At 38.6% G+C, this 20176-nt stretch overlaps 1 protein-coding gene and 1 long non-coding RNA gene across 4 annotated transcripts in view; one reads left to right on the top strand and one right to left on the bottom strand.

Moving 5' to 3' along the window:
* The window catches only part of ZDHHC14 (zDHHC palmitoyltransferase 14), a 61427-nt gene extending 58123 nt beyond the window's left edge, over positions 1–3304 (bottom strand). For both annotated transcript variants that reach the window (XM_088142494.1, XM_088142486.1), the window contains exon 1: positions 1253–3304. In XM_088142494.1, coding sequence (XP_087998620.1) covers positions 1253–1506 — 254 coding nt within the window. In that variant the 5' untranslated portion in view covers positions 1507–3304. The remainder of the gene's footprint in view (positions 1–1252) is intronic.
* A 79-nt stretch (positions 3305–3383) lies between these two features.
* LOC148217109 (uncharacterized) lies at positions 3384–15066 on the top strand. Of its 2 annotated transcripts, XR_015796479.1 has the most exons (5): positions 3384–3513; positions 5324–5417; positions 6136–6252; positions 7285–7322; positions 14619–15066. It is a non-coding gene; the product is annotated as an uncharacterized LOC148217109 (long non-coding RNA). The 2 variants fall into 2 exon arrangements; XR_015796480.1 differs by lacking the exon at positions 6136–6252 and having other exon boundaries at positions 3424–3513; positions 5346–5417.
* Positions 15067–20176: the final 5110 nt, after the last annotated feature.

The raw sequence follows: 20176 nt of genomic DNA, 5'->3' as shown, positions 1-20176 counted from the left end.
CAAGGCAATGTGATTTTTAAACTGCATATTATTATTTATATTAAGGATGTAAAAGACACTTCAAAAAAAAGTGCTGTGTGAAACTAACCAACTATGGTTCACTGAATAAACTATAATTAAATAAACCATGTTTACATGTTAAGTCATACAATGGAAGCCAGCAATGAGATTGCTAACTTATCACATTTGATCATTTGTTGATTACACACCTTCTATATTTACAAACTTCTTGCTCATTTTTTTAAAAAAACCTAATCTACATAGTTTTAAATTCTATAACCATATCACTACCCGGATGTTGTGGCCGCGATATAGGGAGAAGAAAGCTAGTATCTGACTCAAAGTAGACAAGGTTAAAAGCAATTGTTAACACTTCTCCAAAAGTGATAGCAGTGACGAATAAGTGCGTTTAGAGAAAATATTATTTCCCCTTTTAAAAAGGGAAACCTATATTAATAACAAAAAAGAAGAAAAGACAGAATAACAACCAAGAAAAACGGATATTGTGAAATATTTGCTTAGCTTAGACAGTTTTATCTCTTCAGTGAGTTAGCAAGTTTTATACAAAAACCAAAACGGTCACTTATTAGGCAGATCATGCAAATGATGTCCAAACCTACTATATAACTTCATGAATTACGCCTACTGGCAACCTATTAACCTAGTATTTACAACTTGATATAGAAGATTTTGATCAGAGCAAGAGAAAAATATAGCTTCTAGGTTGATTGTGAAGTATTCTCAAGCATAAATAGCTAGTTCCCTTAACACCAAAACTTTTTGAAATGACAAATTAGTAATTTAAAAATTCTTCAATGAAAATTGGTACTTTTCCTTGCACTCAGCTCAGACTTCTTGTGGACATATAGCCCAGTGTGTTGGACTGGACGTATTTGGATAAACTAAAGAATTTTGTATCATTCAAAAGACTAACCCAAGAGAATCTTGTACTATTTTAAAGACTAACCCAACATTTTATAAAGGAATACATTAGTTATTAAGTGACACAAGACTTCTTTGCATTATAAAAGACTAACATGTCTTTTAAATTAGAGCTGAAATCCTGTCAGTCTGGAGGGTACCAAACTGGGGATTATTCAACTTCAAAGTTTCCAAGAATTAAATATAAACGTGTAAATCATGATGCAGTGTAACTTACTTATACAACCTACCATCAATGAGATAACTGAATTCTTGCAGAGTTGTGTTAGTAAGAAAGGGGTTAAAAAATAAAAACTTGAACGGCACTTACTCAAATGCAAAAAAGAGTCCACTGGTAACCAAAATAAGAACAAGTGTCAAGTAGAAGACTCCAGTCTGCTGAGCCATCATGATCCTTCCATTGCAAAAAAATTTGTTTCTTCCAGGGAAAACCTCCCATTTTCTCTTGGAAATTGTTTTCTTCTTCTTATGGGGAGACTCCATGGGAGAAGAGGAGCTATGAGTGCTGATCTGACTGTATTCACAGTCTTTCATGGGTCCTCCACCACCACCTCCAGGACTCATTAATGGAGAATAAGGAGGAACCCCTCCAACAACTCTTGCCCAAGATCTTTTGGAGAAAACACTATTGGGTATTTTATTACAGGAAGCTTATCATGGCATTTTAAAATTCCCAATTAACTGTTAAAGATGTCAAAGCTGTCATTTCTGAAATGTAACTAGTCTTTCCCTTCTTCACAATTAAATAAAAACCATTCAAAGTTGAAAGTGCGTAATCATAGAATAAAATAGGAATTAGAAAAGTTAAAATATAAATCAATTGTCAATTAATTATAGAACTTTAGGACTCTGAAGCATTCTGCCTTTTGTTTAAGAAATTGCCCAGTTTTACTTCATGTCCCACTTTTAAAGATGCTTGGGTCAAGTTTCAAGGCAAGCAGTTTCTAATCAAGATCTTCGCCACAAAGATTTGTTAAAAATGTATATAAATTTTTAAAAGTAGAATTTGTATGAATTGTTCTGAACAAAAAACCAACTCTAAGTGCAGCAACTGAAAAATAAATTATAATATCCAATTTTCTCCCACTATGAACTGCCTCTTTCTTCTTCGAATGGCAAGAGATTATTTCCTATTTTTTGGTCATTATAAAAGGCTTTTTCAAACACAAAATAAAACTGTGGTCAGTGCCATCCCTGGAAAAAGGTATAATGCATGGCATGTTTCAAGCCAGTCTTCATTTTTGTATGCTACTAATAAAAATAAACCAATTTCAAAGGTGAAAAAATGCAAAAACAAAAGAAAAAAAAGCTGTTCTCAAGCCACTTTATTATTGATTCAAGCTGTCAGGCGAAAATATCTTCCGGTCCTAAAGGTACGGACTGGCTGGCATCTCCACCTTTCTCCTTCAAGCTACGGGAGACCCCAAAGTGCTGCACCCCGCCGCAATCCTAGTCCTGTCTTCACCAGGGAAAACAGTAGCAGCAGCAACAGGAAACGTCGAGGAAAACGGCAAAGCGGTTTGGCTTTCTGCTTCTACTTTATCTCGGCTTATCCCCTGCAGCCAGCCCGAACAGACGCAGCCACCTTTTCCCTCTCAACGCCAAGGGGAGCGGCGTGTGCGGAGAAACCACCTGAATCACAACAGCCGTCGCGGCTCCAGCGGCAGCCTCTCCCCTCGCCTTCCAGGATCCACGCGGCCCCGCTCGGAAAGCGGCTGCAAACGAGGGAAAGGAGGCGAGCCAGCGTTCACACGTACCCTCTTCGTGGGTCCCCCCGAGGGAAACACGGCCAGCGGATGAGGAGGCAGGAGCACAGGCGGGAGCTTTCTTCGGGAATCCCTCCTTGAGAGAAGCGCGCTGGGAGATCGGGATCACTCAGCCCGGCGGTGGCGGCAGGCACAAGCCCGGCGGCAGCCGCCTCCTCCGCCTCCCCTTCCTCTGCTCTTGCCTTTCACTTTCATTGTCAGCCGCTTGGAAGGCGGCGGCGGCGGCGGCGGCGGCGGCGGCTCTGCCCGTGACCGTCCGCCTCACGGGCTCGGTCTCGGCCGGGGAAGGCAAGGCGGCTGCCTGCGCGCGTCTCCCGACGTGTACCCCGCGCGGCAGGGGCAGTCTCCGTTCGGTTTATTTCATCGACCGGGCTCCTTCCGCTCTCGCTCCGCGCCCCGTCCTTCCCTTCCCCGCAACCACGCAACAGCGGAGATCGTGCCGCTCTGCCCGGCGCGCACGCTCGCCGAGCCGCTATCCTCAGCAGCCGGCGACAGCGACTCCACAGCGCCCCACGCGGCCGCCGGAGGAAGCGTCCCCCACTGCCGCCCCTGACCACCGCCTCTCCCTTCTGACACGCGCTCGCTCGCGCGCTCGCCCACCTGCGGATCACGGGACGCCAAAGGGGAGACCCCGCCTCTCCTCCACCCCCGGCCACCCGCCAGTAGGCTCAAGGTCTCGCGCCCTCTGGGGCCGGCTCGCCCTCTCTCTCTCTCTCTCTCTCTCTCTCTCTCTCTCTCCAGCTCTTTCGCGGCATTCTGGGAAATGTATGCCGGGCCTTTTTTCCGCGTGGGACGGGCGAGATACGTAAGAAAGCATTCGGGGAAGGGGGAAAGAAACGGAACTACATATCCCAGAATCCCAAGTACATTTCCCTCGTTCCTCTCTTCGATCGCCTGGTCATGTATGTGTCCTGTGCGAGGAAAGTAGGGATGGGACAGGAGAGGGATAAGCAGTTAAAGGGAATACGGAAGGGAGGCGGAAGATAATTTAGAACAATACTAATAGATAGCCCTTTCTAAATAGTGTCAATTTGCCCCGTAAAATGTCCAATTTGTATTTATGTATCAGTTTCAGTAGGACTGAATCAAGCCTTATCCAACCTTATCCAACCGGGTAACGACCCAGCTCAGAGAACCACTTATCCAACCTGTCTGGAGTATGGGTGTTGTAGTCCATCATGCCCGGAAGGCTCCGGGGAACCTGGGTCAAATCACCGGCTTAACTGAATAAGATTGTGTTAAGTCTGTTGAGAACCTACAACATGCTATTTATACCGTGTCCTTCCAGTTTGTCATCTGCTTTCAGGTTTTCTCCTCCCCACGTTTCTTCTGTTACTCTCATGTTATTTCCTATTATATCTATGTTAATTTTGCCATTTTCTTTTACATTACAAACTTGCCCACACTTTTTAATTTTTACATTACATTTTGAGCCATGCTACACCCACACAGATTACCAAAACGTCTTCCAGAAAAAAATAATGTTGAATATATTTGAGGAAAGTGTTTACATTATGCAGGTTCAGATTTTTATTAAAAACAAAGACCCAGACCCTGTGATTCCCCTAATGATGTGCATTTACATAGAAAATCTCAGACAATAAAGGACAAAAACACAGTGAGGGTGCTATGCCAAGAGTAGAGCTACTGTATTTGGGTTGCAAAACTACAGAAAACCACTAGCTGGCAGCAAGGAGTTAGATTTCTCTGTATCTTTTTGCTGCTGTCGAGCAGTCATCTGGATTTTTGCAGCCCAGACCTAATATCTCTGTCCAAAAATTCCCTAAACAGTAGCTTGGGAGTTCAGCTCTCATCTAAATTAAAGAATATACACTGCAAAAATGCTGAAAGAGTTGCTTTTTATTACACCAGTGGTGGTATTGATAAGCAACTTGAGGATCTCCTCATAGCTGCTCTGAGGCATATAAAAGTTGTATGTTTTGCAAAAGCATTTACTCTATATCAGCACTTCCTGAGAACTTTGTTTTAGGCATACTTTGTGGAATGAACCAGAGTGTCTAGATTCACGCACAGTGATATGTCATACCCAAACAAAACACTTTATGGCTTAGTAAAATGTATCAACCAAATACATGCACTTGAATATATGCATTAGCTTTTCTGTCAACAAAGCCTTGGTTATTCATAATCTATAGCTGTTAAGTTATCTCTTTTGGTTTCAAAAGGACAAGATTGGTGACCTTGGGCCACTCACTTTCTCTCAGCCCTAGAAAGGAGGCAATGGCAAACCACCTCCAAAAACATTGCCAAGAAAACTGCAGGGACTAATCCAGGCAGTTGCCAGGAGTCAAAACTGACTGAAAGGCACCAAAAAAAAAAAAAAAAAAGTAAAGTCCTATATGTCTCCATGAAATAGCAGTTGGGTTCACACATCACATTTGGCCATAATGGAAATTATTTAATTCTAGTTTGATTAATACAATGGTTTCCAGCCTGTCATCTAGGAGCCACAGATAGTCCAGGAAGGGACCCTAAAATAAACATTTTTTTAAATGAATGAATCTCAAGAGATCACAAAATCTCACAAGATTTTGATGTGTTGCTCACAAAATTTGACCATTTCAAGAGTTTTTACCATTTGAATTCCCGTTCAGGGCTTTTCCCATTATTTTTTAGACTGTGGGTTGTAATAAGATCTGCCATACCTGAGGACCTGCCTACTGATGTTGTGATGGTATGCTGGAATAGGTAAGACCCTTTTTTTGCATGGGGGAGTTGGGAAATTGTAAGAGGCGAATTGGTGCCAATTAATCTAATACAAAAAATTAGGCCAATGCAGGTTTTTAAGGAGTGTACTGGGTACCTTAAAGCAAACTTCAGATTCCAGTTTTGCCCTTTGACATTCTGAATCACAAAAGATTTCAGTCCAGTTGCTTAGAGAGTTGCAAATGGGATGGAAATGGTTGAAACCCTATTATCTAACATAGAAATGCACATTCTCTAAAAGTGACCATAAAATTGCATTTTTAATTTTTTTTAAAGCTATTAAATACTTAGGCAACATCATGGATTCCATTTTGTTTATTCAAATCACACTTATTCAGGAGGCTCTTCAAACAGTCACTCATGCCATAGTCATGGCTCAACTGTTGCAATGTGCTCTACATGGGGCTGCTGTTGAAGACCACTTGGAAGTTTCAAGTGGTCCAGAATGCAACAGCATGGACAGTGACGGGCATGCCTTGGTATGCCCCTGTGATGGCTCTGCTCCAAGAGCTGTACTAGTTAATTGTCTGCTTCCGGGTACAATTCAAGGTACTAGTTATGACCTATAAAGCCTATATGTAATAGAGTCTGGTTATTTGAGGGACTGTTTGCCACGGTGTTCTGCCCGGCCAATATGAACTGACAGAGTTGGCATGCTTTGGGTCCCTTCAATTAAACAGTGTCATCTTTTGGGACCCAGGAGGTGTATCTTCTCTCTCATAACACCTGCCCTCTGAAATGAAGTTCCCCCCATATCCAGGGGCCTTGAAGACCTGACTGTTCTCCCAGACTTGGGCTAGGGTGATTGGAACCCATTGTGAGTTTGTGGTTGATTGGATTTGCTGTCTTGTTTTTTATCTGCTGCTTACTTACTTACTTACTTTGTTGGTTTTGTTTGAATTGTTGTATTTTGTCTTTTTTGTTACGTTGAGAGCCACCCAGAGTTGTTTGAAACCAGGTGGCACCTAAATCAAATAAACTAAATTAGATTAGTTTGTCCTGACTCCAACCCTTTGGGGGAATTTTGCCATTTGGAAGCCAAATATGACTCTCGCCCCCAAAAGGTTGCAGTTCTAATGCAGAAGGTTCCCTATAACATACCCTTCCTCTCCAGCTTTCATGTGTGTTGTGTTGGTACACTTTAAAATACAAGCATTTCAAATGCACAGGCATATCCATATATTGGATATACGTGGCATAGACACCTTACAAACATCCTGTCTCAGCCATGCTATTTAGTTGATTGTGGCAACAGCCATACCACAGCCTAGTCCCAAAGCTAACAATTTCAATAGTTATGGGATAGGATGAGGAAGGCAGGAAAAAGCAGCAATTTAGCAAGGAGCTAGCTTAAAGGAGAAAATATGGAAGTGAGAAAAACTGAATCTTCCAGCCACAAAATTATCAACTTTTTCACTTTAATTATAACTTGTGGTGTCACCATAATCAATAAAAAAGAAAGAAATTCAACCCACAATTTGCTTTGCGATCTTTGAAACTTCTGTGGTGCTCCACAAATTAGAGAACACGCTCACTTGTTTAGTCACAGATCATTTCAATATACTAACATGTAATATATTTTCATTATATTGATTTTATTGTAAAAAAGCTTCAAATATAAATGGAAGGAAAATATGTGAAACGAAATGCAAGGCAACCATTCCAATTTGCATTTTAATGTAATTTGGAAAAGTATGCTGCATGGAACATTAGCTTTGTACAAAGAAATAGTGATGTAATAAAATATGTTTCTCCCAATATAGAAAGGTTTAAAATATCTCATCTTAAAAGTGTCAAGTTTAAACACATACAACGCAGAGAAAATTTTAATGATTTGTTCATTTCACAGGGCAAAGTACAAGGATCTACATTAATTGGAACTGGAAGGTATTTTACTATTTCTCAATGTCAGCCTTAGTGGTAACAAAATTAACTATAATGCCTTCTGTTTTCTTAAAATGTTTCAGTTACTGTGTATTAGAGAGATTAGAACTATAGTCCCATGCATGCAAATGGACAAATCTTGCTCAATTCAGTGGTTTGGCCTATAAAATATTAAATTAATTTCAGTTTCTGGCATGTGGCGACCACATTGCACAACTGAAAACTGAGTGGCAAAGATTGCCAAATTTCAGCAGCATTTTTGTTTTGTTTTGTTTTGTTTTTTCAAGCATAGCAATTGAATGGGAATGGGAAGCTTCTAGAAACAATTCCCATTTCCACCCTTAAATCCCACAGGATCCCGAAAACATATTCTTGAAATCTTAGGTTCCCAGTAGAAGCCTCAATGGCATCAAATGAAGTTGCATGCTTCATGACATCATCATGCAAATGATGCAAAATATCTGTGTCATTTGCTCAATGATGTCATTATGCGCATGATGGTACTTGCCCTACTCCATGCTTCCCATGGCTGAAACTAAGGTGTGATTTCCTTCTTTTTTGTATTTTGGACTATTTGAGATTAGGAATGGGAGCAGAATGCCTCTGGGAGGTGAACAAGTAAAATAATAAAAAGGGCCCACATTTTCAGCCCTCCCGTTTCCAATGATATCAGCAAGAAGCCTTTCACTGTTTCCTGGTGGATCATAGTAATGTTGGAGACTCAGGGGAAGTTTCCCATTTTTTACATATAATGTGACGCAAAGAAGCAATTAAAAAAATTAATTAAGTCATGACTGAGAATAATAGCCATTGTATAAATAAAAACAAATTACTGTGAGTTCTTTGAAGGTACAGAAATACAAAATCAGACTTTTATCAGGTTATTACAAGGTTATGAGTATCTTTGGCGTGTGAATTGACTTCACAGTTTCATTTTATTAAAATACAGCCTGAGATCCTATAAACATTTAATGTCTGATTAATGTAATGCTCATATTAATGTGATTCATTAAAACATGCCACAATTTAAGTAAAAAGAAGCCACCAATTTATCCTAGCTATTCTCAGCAGCACATTCATGAGTCTGAAGACACTAGTAATTACTGACCCACTGCACCCCATTTAAATCCTATTGATTTGAATGAATCTGTTCTAGGTATAATGGAGTCTGTATGCAATCTGATGTGTGTAGAGCGCATATTTCATATGCATGAGTTGACAGGGCATAGGAGACTTTAAATGTCTTCAATTTCTGAGGCAGTCCAATTTAACAGTGTCACTACAGTTGTGAGGACACAGTCAAATGCCAATTCAGAATTTGCATCAGCTGGACTAGGCAGTTGGGCTGTGCTACTGCTGGAACAGGCTCGCTAATTTGCCTGGCACAGTACGAGCTCTAGCCGTAAGGGTTTGGCTGACATCAAATACAGGGAAGGCAGAGGTCTTCATACCATTTCTTCTATCTATCATCAAACTAGCAACAGAGCCACCTAGTAAATAACTCCATAACGTAAGTACTGTTACTAACCTACACCTACCAATGGCAATTGTGCCAAAGCAATTGCCTGGAAAAAAAAAATATGGCAGACTTCTAGCTGTTTATTCCAGTGTTTTTCAAACTTGGCAACTTTTAAGATGTGTGGACTTCAACTCCCAGAATTCTCCAGCTAGAATTCTGGCTGGGGAATTCTGGGAGTTGAAGTACATACAACTTAAAGTTGCCAAGTTTGAAAAACACTGGTTTATTCTAATTCCCTTGCCCAAAGGCATTTCTTTTCTCACCCTTATGTAACTAAGTCAATGTATTTACAAACCTGCAAACAAAGCTTGTTCAGCTGCCTCTTCCTGTTTGAATAATTTGCAATGGATCTTTATCCTAGATCAACACTGAAAAAAACCTAGTCACTGCTTTACTAAGGTAAATTTCCACAGGCATAAAAAGCTATGTAGTTCTACTTCGGCAGATACCGATAAGCTAATTCAGTAGTTGCCTATTTGCTAAAGGAGGGGAGTACAAGAAGAGTTAAGACTGTCAGGGCAACTTGCTGAGCCAAAACCTTAAGGGTCAAAATAGAAATAGCACAACCTAGATTGGCTTATTGTTGATGCCATCATTCCTCCAATTGTTAACTCAAGTTTTTGAGGTGTGATAAAATAGCAGTCAAGGCAGGACCACTAACAGGAGTGTATCAGTTGGGATGAAGTAGACTATCCTGAAATAAACATGTTGTTAAAAAGGAGTAACATTGGAAGATATCTCATCGAAGACCCTTTCCAATAAGAGCTGAAGCACAGAGTGCCAACTGGAAAATTATGAGAGGAGGAATGAATTGACCAGCTTGAATTCATTAAGCTAAAACTTACAGCTCCTGGATCTGGGCTGCAGAAATCAGGATAACTATGAGATGATGGCAGTGGGATACAGAAAACTCTAACACCTTTTTGTCAGCTAGTGGTCATACAGATTTTTGCAGCCCAGATTTAACAGCCCTACTGTTGGTACAGCACCCGAACAGTGGTTTGTTTCACAAATTATGCTTAAAACAAAGGCCCCAGGAAGTACTTTTATGAAAGATATTTAAGTAATACTGTTGTTCCACAATACACAACATCTACATATATTAGAGAAGATATGTGGAGGTCTATATATCTGCAAAAATTTGGATAAGCATCAGATAGAGCAGCAAAGACATACAGAGAACACTAGCTTTTGCTGCCAGTTAACGATCACACACATCTGCATCCCAGATATGGTAGCCTGCTTATAGTAACTGGATTCATATCTTGTACCAAACTATGATTTGTTAAGTTTGTACAAGATGCCAAGTTAAAACTAAACAAATTGGTGCGATCCAAATCACTTTCTTGGAGGTTTAAAATCCAGATCTGGCACATTTAGGGATCCAGGATTCAAAACCATTTAATGTAATGGGAAAATCATACATTATCCAGCCTCATGAGGGTAAAAAATTAAGCTTAGTTGAATATCACACTGGAGAGAACTTACCGAAACTTATTTTCCTGTATCTATATACCTATTATCTCATAGAATAATCTTCTGTGAGATTTGCCAGAGCCAATCAGAAGTAGTGTTAGAACAGAATAAACAATATTCTGAAGAGAGAACAGCTGACTCTGACCTTTCCAAAGTCTGTGAAGTTAGATAAGATTTTTATTATGAGAGATAGCACAACTCTGCTTTTCTGTATCTCATGCCTTCTTATCTGCTAGACCTAGAGTTCCTTGTACAGGACAAAATAATTACTGATGGTAAATAATCTGTTTTAAGGTTTTAATCTGGCTGGCATGTTAATTTGTTACAGCAAAAATGAGGTGTTTTGTGCACCTTATAGACAAACAAATTTGCCATATTTACCTGGAAAAAGACAATCTTGAGTTAGTTAACACTTTGCTGGACAGTAGCTGTATTAATTTTCAGGACAGGAGAAGTCAATTCCTAGTAAGATTTACATACCCCAGATATTTATGATTTAAGTCAAATTATGACTTGTTTGGTTTTGGCTTATCATGAAGCCAGTTGAAATTTATTAAACAAACCAACAAACCATACCTTAGTGCAATATGTGAATCCAGCCAGTGTTTAGCATATATATGTTCACACACAACCACACAAGAACAGGTTACTACCATGCTTGCACCAAAGCCCTAACGGGTTGTGGTATGTTTCTGATTTCAAAAACATTTTCTAAAATTTCAGAATTAAAATAAAACACTTTAATTTCTTGATATATGAGACAAAATCATTTATTTATGATTATTAGATTTTATATCCCACTATTCATTCAGGAGCTCAAGATGGCATACTGTACACAATATTTCTTCCTCTGATGTTTCCCCATAACAAAAGTCCATGAGATAGGCTGGGCTAGGAGACAGTGACTGTCCCAAAGTCACACAGTGAGCTTCTAAGGCCAGGGGTGGACTAGAACATGGGTCTCTCCATTCCTAGTCCAACACCTTAACCTCTGTGTATCCTATCTTACAAGTCTGAACTGGGCCCCACAATGATACTCATATGCACTCCAGATATACTGCATGTTCATAGAAACAGAGAATTGGAAGAGGACATTTAAGCTTCAGAGTCCAATTCCCTGCAAAGTTCAGGAATCCAAATTCAAGCATTCCTGACAAATACTTAATCTTCTGCCTGTATCTGTTGCAAGTCTCCCTTGTTGATCATAAGGTACAAATACAGCAAAGCAAAACAAACAGGAAAGGGGAGTAGAAGATAAACAAAACAGGAAGGAGGGAATCAATAGATTCTCTTATGAAATCTCTTCCAGCTATTTCAGTGTTACTTATCTCCCTAAGGAGATTATTCACTATTTGTGTTTTCTCTGCCAGAAAGACTTAAACAAGCATTAATTTAGGTTTCTTTTAAAAGTAATAAATTTAAACCATTCAAACAGGACAACATACTGGTTATTAAACTCATTAAGAATCTATGTAATATAAAAAGTTGATTTAGTCTATAACATATGAATTAAAAGTCTAATATGAAAACTAATACTACTAAAGTAAATTGGCTAGGAAGCCATAAATATTTTATTCATAACACAATATTCATTTATACAGGAAAGATAAGTTTAATCAGACACAATATCATCTACATACACAAAGCAATAATTTAGTCTCCATACAAGTATGGTTCTTGTCTCTCAGATCGTTCTGAATTTTTTTTAATTAGGGATGTGCAAAACTCACTGATTCAGGAATAGAACATTCCAGAGAACTTTGGACTATGCCACATCCTTTTCCAAACCATGTGTTCCAGGAGTGGTTTGGCCATGCTCAGACATTTTCAGTAAGGCCTGAAGAGTCCATTTGGATATCAGAATACTTTGGAGAGATCAGAACAGAATGGTTACGGGTTCAAACATTTTCCCCTCAAAACATTTGGCACATTTCTACATGCATGATCTACTTTTTAAAAAATAGGACATAGATATCCACCACGGGAGTCAATTGCAAAATGTTGATTGTGTTCATGCATTTTATTTTATTTTTATTTATTAGATTTTTATTTTTTACAGTAATTTTATTAAAAATTACAATTATAACAAAACTAATGCAAACTGAAAATAAAATAATAAAAAGAAAAAATAAAAGGTGCAGAAAAGAAAAAAATAGAAAGAAAAACAGAAAAGAAAAAATAAGAATAAAGAAAAAGAAAAGAAATTCATAAAGAAATGACTTCCCTTCATCACAACAAATATAAAGGTAACTTATCACCTTCTCTTAAAATACAAGAAATGATCTCTTCTTCCCATATCTCATCTCTTATCTATAAACAAATGCTTAAAACCTCATCATTTCAGCCCTGATGTCAGCAAAAGTCCATTAAGGGTTATCAGAGATAACAATGTATCTATTTTAACCTTGATCAAATAAACCAACTTTATATTCCTTCCTTTTACTTCTAACAACCCTGAACTTTAGTCCCTTCAAATAATGTCCTAGAACTTGATTTTTCATTTTTTCTTTGTCCCTTCTCACAAATTCTTCAAACCTTTAATAAGCTTCTTTTGTAAATCCAATATAGGAAAATTATCCAGGTCACTCTCTTGGTTTGTCATTTGCATATCCCTTTTAATTATTAAGACATCAGCCAGTTTCTTTTGTATGTCCAGTGTAACATCTTTTTCCATGTCATTGTTGTATTCTGACACTTTTAAATCCACTTTCAAATCAGTCTCAATCTTGTCAGGTAAAACTTGTTCCTCTTCTATAACATCTTTTAAACACAGTCTCTCCATAGAGGCAGACACTCTTAAAATTAACTTCTGGGTCCATTGTTCAAAAATATCCTTCAGTATGTCCAATGTTAAAATATTTTGCTTGATACTATATTTGTAAGTCGAATTTAAGTGTTCTTCTCCTTTAATTGTAATCTTTAGTTCCTTCTAGTTCTCTCTAGAGTCCTATTTTTAAAGTCTTACCTTATTTTTTTTAAAGAATTCAAAACAAAAGCATTTTCCCATGGGAAGGATTCATATAATTAATTCCAAAATCTTATATCAAATTTATCTGGACCCTTAGTCTGTTTGTAACTTTCTAAAATCTTATCACCCTTTTGCTGTTTATTCCAAAAGAAAAAAATTAAGTCCTTAAACTTGTATTTAAAACTTCTTTCACTAAGGATTGAAGAAAACTCACCTGGTGCCATAACACATGTCAATCCAAAGGTTCCTAATAGCCGAAAAGCAGTTAACCAGCAATTTCCAAAAGTAATTAGAAAAGAAAGTATGCGAACCCAGTGTTCTTTCAAAGGTGCTGACCATGGTTTGAGCAAGATGGCTATTCCCTCATCTCCCAGAGCTCTAAATCTGCTAGAGACCGCTGTCTTGTGGTCTCCTTATGAGGAGCAACTATCTGGAGCATTTGTGGGCGATCTCAAGTCCTCTCCTTGTCTGGAGAGGAATTACAAAGAGCTGGTCTACTTGCCAGCTCTTCATTCTGCCATGGTCGTTGACTCCACTTTTTGCGGCGCTGTTTTCAGTCTGCCATTTCTTCCCCGGAAATCACCTTTATTTATTAGATTTTTAAAGCTGCTCAACTCCAGAAAGACTCTGGACATGCATCATGCTAAGATGAATATGGCACAATTGGATGGGTTCACCCAACACATTAAACTCAAGTCAAATGAATCACATTATTAATTAATTAATTACCCCAGTTTATATGCTGCTCAAGTCCAGAGACTCTAAGCATTATTGTATAGTGCAGTGTAAATCCTGTTAGTGCATCTGAGAACATCCACTGGCCAAGCACTAGGAACAAGTATTGTACACAAGTCCTGTTATATGGAAATCCAACTACAGGCCACAGCACATAAATAGAAAGCAAACTCCATCCCATTTTAGCACTGAAGATGTTACCTAGCCGGGTAATGAAACATTTGCAAGAAAACAACCAAGCTCAGAGAACCCCAAGAACTCCACAAATCCAACTTTGGTTTACTTCAAGCAGTAAGTTTTAGCCATGATACTTAGGGAGGGGAAATTTTAATTGGTGCTACTGAACAATTGGGAGACCAATATCCTTGCTGAATTACTACAGTTCTTCCAATGATCTAACAGTAAATCCTAATCCTTTGCTTACCCTAATCTGAGAATTACCAATAAGACTTGTAAATTCTTTGAAGCTGCTGGAAGATATAATCTAATGAATAGAAACTGTTCTTCTTAATTTTTTATTTGAATTCATTAGAATATAAAATTTGTACCTTGACAACAAACAGCATCAACATGAAATGCTAATCTGTGTTTTGGGATGTAGAATGAAGAAGCAGCTCTGTCCATGGCAGATCTCAAGTTTCTGGATAACAGGTGTTTGGAAATGCATCTGTGCACTTGTGGAATTTACTGAAGAATTTTCTTAGAAAATGCCAGTTCACACACAGATAATTTCATGTGTTGTGCTAAACAGTAATGTGGCTTGTTTGGTTTTGACTTAATATGTGACTACAGTAATTGTAGTTTATAAACCATGGTTGATGGATTAATGTGTTGAGCAAACAGTACTAATTGTGCTTTGAATCATAGCTTAGCATTAACCTAGTATCTCATTTGTTCAATAAATCATAATTAAAAGAAATCATGGCTTGGCACAATGTTTCAACCTAGCCAGTATTTTTCTTTACTGTGATTGCACATGTCAAAGGATGACCATTTTTTAAATTCAGTATTGGTGGTATGCCTCAAATTTATTCTAGAAAACTTGTCTTGCCCAGAAGCTGATACAAGAGTTGAGATTAGAGTCCTAAACACATTTCAGATGGCTGTCGTTTCCAGATTTCATTGAAGTTTTGCTTTAATTAATCTCCTAAGGATCATAGTCTCCTTTTCCTGGCTTTATAAAGAATGTCAGCAAGGTGGAATGCTAATTAAAGTTGTCAAACCCTGTTTTTGTTCATTTATGGAAATTCAAATTAGAAGTTTTTGTCTTAATCCTCAAAACACATGGTTAATTTAACCTTGCTAGATTTAAATTACCAGCTAACCACTATGGCTCTATTTCAATGTGACCACCAATTTTAAGGCCTTTGCCTTTTTCATTGGTTTTTGCTTTTCTCACGTCATCATGCCTTCCATCAGGCTAAAGCAGAGGAAGAAACAAGAAGCAGGACTACTTTGCTGGCTCAGCTAAGAGATCAGCAGTTTTGGGAACCTTGTCTTTGAGCTCTCCATTCTGACTTCTTGTAATGGCAAAAACCTGTAGGCTGGGTATAGCACAGCTACTTTTAAAGCATCTTGATTTTCCTCCCACAAAAATCTCTCCCATGTAATTCCATTTATACAATGATAAAACTTGTGAAGACTAGTCTGTGGCTATATAATTCTAGAAAGGTGGGGTTAGTCACTAGATAATTTCTCACTTGCTAACCAAACCTGGGACATCAGAACTGGGGCATTGTCTTTGATTAGGCAAGGTAAAAGTGTCTCCAAAACAGCATTAATTTATCTTCCATATTGAATAAAAACTGAGAGTAGTGGTCAAGAAGGGGAAGAAGAAGAAACAGGAAGGGCCTGTCTATGCACATCTAAGCAGGAGGCTCTGTTGATCTCTGCACATGTGGTAAAACATAAGCTCTTAAGCAGGTAAGATTAACTAGTTTAACTGCAGTGATTATATTTATTTTATTTAGAAATCTATGTGAGTGATTGTTGTTCTACCTTGCTTTTCCAATATATTTCCCTTTTTTCAATAATTCCCATTTTTTTTATCTAGAGATTTGGCCTCATTGGCTTAGTAAGAGAAATCCCCATTAAAATTTTCGTTATATGCAGAACTGTCCTGCTACTCCTTGTGTTCCAAGACTGGCACAAGGCTTGTTAATGTCTGTATTTCAGGGGTCTGGGTGGGAAGATCTCAAACATCTTCCTTTCTACTTTTCTATGGCATTGGACTGAAGTGAGATGTCCTGGGTAGAAGGGCCAAGAGTTCCCCACCTGGACAGACTAAGGAGTGCCACGAAATTCAGTCTGACTAGTGATAGTTTATCATGATTATTTTTTACTGGAGAACCCTTGGAAATAAAAGGATCAGCTAGGGCAGATTTAATTTTTTCCCCTCCTGATTTATAGAAGAACCATCTAAGATAACATTACAAATTAGCGCCTGAACTTTCTTGATTCCTTTTCCCTCTCCATCTTTTTTATTTTGCTGTGTCTTTTTAAAGCAGAGATACAGAGGACTTGACTTTTTTGATCCCCCCTGTGGATGAAAGTAAAACTTGAATAAATTGCTTATTTTATTGATTTGGGAAGCATTCTAGAAGTCTTTCCAGCTGAAGAAAGGGCAGAAATATTCTAAAGTAATGCAAACCATAATTCATCAATGAATATGAAGGAATCCTGAGCATGTATCTTCCTTGTTCCTTCCCTTTTCCTGTGTAAAGCAATTGTCGCTGCTCAGTCCTGTTTTTAGGCAAATAGCAGTTTCCCTACTTTGGCTGGATTCACACAGCATGTTAACCCATCATATGTCTCAGCACAATGCATGAATCCAGCCATTGTCTAAATTGGCAGATAATAGCAAACAAGAATTTGATCCTAATTGGTCAACTTGCCATGATCTTGCTGAGAGAAGGGCAAGCTTTTTCATGCAGTGTTCAATGACAATTGCACCTAACATTTGCATGCAGCTAAAAACATTGCTTGAAGAGCCACAAAAAATGTGGCAATTAATAACTAACACGTTTATTAAGGAATAGCTTTGGTGGGCTGTGATATATTTCATCTGATGTGTGGAATGCTGAGTTGCAGCTACACACACAAACATGGCTGGCCCTGGAGGTGTATAAACAGAGAAACGGGATAAATGGAATGCAGAAAGTGCAGATTACTGTAATCTCCCTTCCTGTTTTCCTTTATATCCGAACACATATAAATGAATCTGCCCTTTGCATCTTTTGCAATATTTTGATTTCCCTTGAGTGTGTTTTGATATCAGTCTGGGACTAATTTAGGTCAGTTACTTCAGCAGATGCTTAGAGTTGCGCAATGGTCTGCTCAGAAGCAGCTCCAAGGAGAATGAAGGATGGCTGTAATGTTTTGTGGGTCACAAGGTGCTGCCCATAATTCTGCTGTGGTATGTGGAGAGACATTGTGGAGTGTGTGCTCAGCAGAAAGTGTTGAGGGAAGGAAAAAAGGACCCTTTAATAAAGGAAATGAATTCATTCCCAGATAATACATCTTACTTTGGGGCTACAAACCCAAGGGGTAGTTTCCCAACAGTCATAGGATACATCAAAATTCCCTCTCCAAGGTTAGAGATGATATTTCAGCTTGAAGGGGGAAGATCAGTGTCAGAACCACCAGCTCTTTCCAATGTCAGAGTAACAAAGAATCAAGCTCAAATCCCCACTACTCAGCCACACAGGTCACTGGACAAGAAAGCTGGCTGGGCAACATTGAACCAGTCACTCTTTGTCAGCCCAACCCACCTCACAGGACTGTTGTTGTAGGGAAAAAAGGGCAGGAAGATTAAGTCTGCTACTTTGAGTTGTATAAAATAAACTCTGTTTCTGAGCTGTATTGTTTTAATTGCCAGGTGAGACTAGTCCCTGATGAATGTAAAAACTATAGGATGACTCCATCTGTAGCAAGTACCTTACTGCAGGCAGTTTATCTCTTAATTGGATAAAGCATTATGTGTATTTATGATGCTATAAAACCACTAATCAATGCCAGCATGAAATGTTTACTAGAAACCTTCAGCCAGGGCAGCAGAAATGGTTCTGGGAAACTAAAGATAGGCTCGCTAAAGAAGGAAAGTTTACATAATGGTTTCTACATAAGAACAGATAAGTCTGATGGAAAGAATTACTGCATAATTTATTTACTTATACATTTTAAGCAATGATTTCTAGCATGTGTACCTTTTTCAAAAGTCTCAGGTTGATTAGCAATAAATTGGAGACCTGTACAGAAAATGCCCAATTAAAATCAGACTCACAAAGACTCCATTCCTCCTTTCAGCTCTTGATTACATAATGTATTTTATGTGATTCTTCCTTAGATCATCCTTTGCAAGTTTAACCCCAGAAATGAGAGGCCAGGACTCTTAGAGTGATTCTGAAATTTGTACAGACTCATGCAAATCTTTAGGGAAAAGTTATGATTATTTGATTATGTGCCATCAAATCAGTGTCAATTCTTAGCAACCACATAGATTTTCTCTAGGACAGTCTGTTCTCAACCTGATCTTTCAAGTCTTCCAATGGTACATTCATTGCTATTGTAACTGAGATTTTCCACTTTGTTGTTGGTCATCCTCTTCTTCTCTTTCCTTCCTCCTTTCCCAGCATTAGAGCTAGGGAGAGAGGTATAGATCTACTTTTTTTTTTTTTTTAGTTTGCAATTTGACTAAATTATTTTCTGCAATAATCTTTAGTTATAATTTTGCTGAATTTTTTTCTTATGATCCCTCAGACCTTGCAGTTTATCAAAGGAAACAAGGAAGCATGCTTGAGCCATATCACAATGACTGTGACAAGTAATCTGATATCACGTTATGTCTGAGAAGCACTTCACTAAAGAGATTTAGACAAAGTCAAAGTCTGTCTGATTTAGAATACCATATATCTCCACATTAATTGCAGAATTTGATTAATTACTGATTATATTCAGAAGCAATAACATTACTGAAAGTTTTGATTTAATAGCTAAGATGATGCAATCTGACATGCCTAGTGAATGTCTGAGTATCCTTTGCCTCATTGGGAATTAAAAACAAATAGAAAAAAAGCTGCTTTGATTCTTGTGAAATTGTCTCTAGAATCATCCTGCTCATGATAGTTAACAATTAGGTAACCGTTATCTAGCCAAAAGGGACTGACACCTTTTAAGTCCAGAACTACTGTACAAGGTAACATTTGGCTCAGGCGGGCGCCTCCCTAGTTCTCTGGAGTATAAGAAGGGGGAGGAGGTGCAGCACAATCAGATTTGCAAAATCCTAGATTATTATGCAAGATTATTATAGCCAGTCTCAATAAAAGTAGTTTTAGCTTTTCTGTGGAGTTGACTTCTTGGCCTACCTAACAGGGCTGACAGAAGTAAATGATCTTTCAGAAAAACTAAGGTTTTCTGTCCTGGATATGTCATAGGACAAATAAAATGGGGAAAATTGAACTGTTTCCTCAGAAAGTGTTTGTAAACTGTTTTTTCAGATCAGAACTCCTATGCACTAAAGCAGTGTGGTCCAAACTTGGCCACTTTAAGATGAGTGGACTTCAACTTCCAGAATTCCCCAGCCAGCCATGCTGGCTGGGGAATTCTGGGAGTTGAAGTCCACTCATCTTAAAGTGGCCAAGTTTGGACAACACTGCACTAAAGGGAGTGTGACTCCTTTGTGTCTTTACCTCCAATTGCAAAATGCAGAGCATGAGCCTCAAGACCCAGGGACAATCTGTCCACCTTAACAGAGCGATAGTGGAAGTGCAATCAAAATCTGGATTACATTCACTAAGAACCTGTAAAAATGCCCGAGTCTTGAGTGTCTTTCCCTTCAACCAAATGGTGGTGGGGATGGTAGGGAAGCTCCCTATATTGGCCACTCCTTGTCCCTCTGTCCTGCATTCACAATGCTTACTTTCATAGAAATCACCACACAGAACATCCTGGGCTGCCCTTGGCTGTCTTAAAGACTGTCTGTACCCGTTCAAAAGCAGAAACTCATCTCTAAGCACTTTTGTATTCATATTTTGGTTCATCCAAAGGAATCGGCATCTTTTTAAATATGTTGTGGTTGTGGTGGTGGTTGTTATAACTGCTGCGGGAAGGTCAGCTCTTTTAAAAGCGGCGCTGCTGATCCCGAGCTAAAGGGCAGTCCCA

The sequence above is a fragment of the Python bivittatus genome, unplaced genomic scaffold, assembly GCF_059951505.1.
Source record: "Python bivittatus isolate LINGU-HERP-01145 unplaced genomic scaffold, Pbiv_v1 ctg000020_np1212, whole genome shotgun sequence".
Classification (NCBI taxonomy): domain Eukaryota; kingdom Metazoa; phylum Chordata; class Lepidosauria; order Squamata; family Pythonidae; genus Python; species Python bivittatus.
The sequence above is the reverse complement of the archived record's forward strand: the minus strand, read 5'-3'. Positions and strand labels throughout refer to the sequence as shown.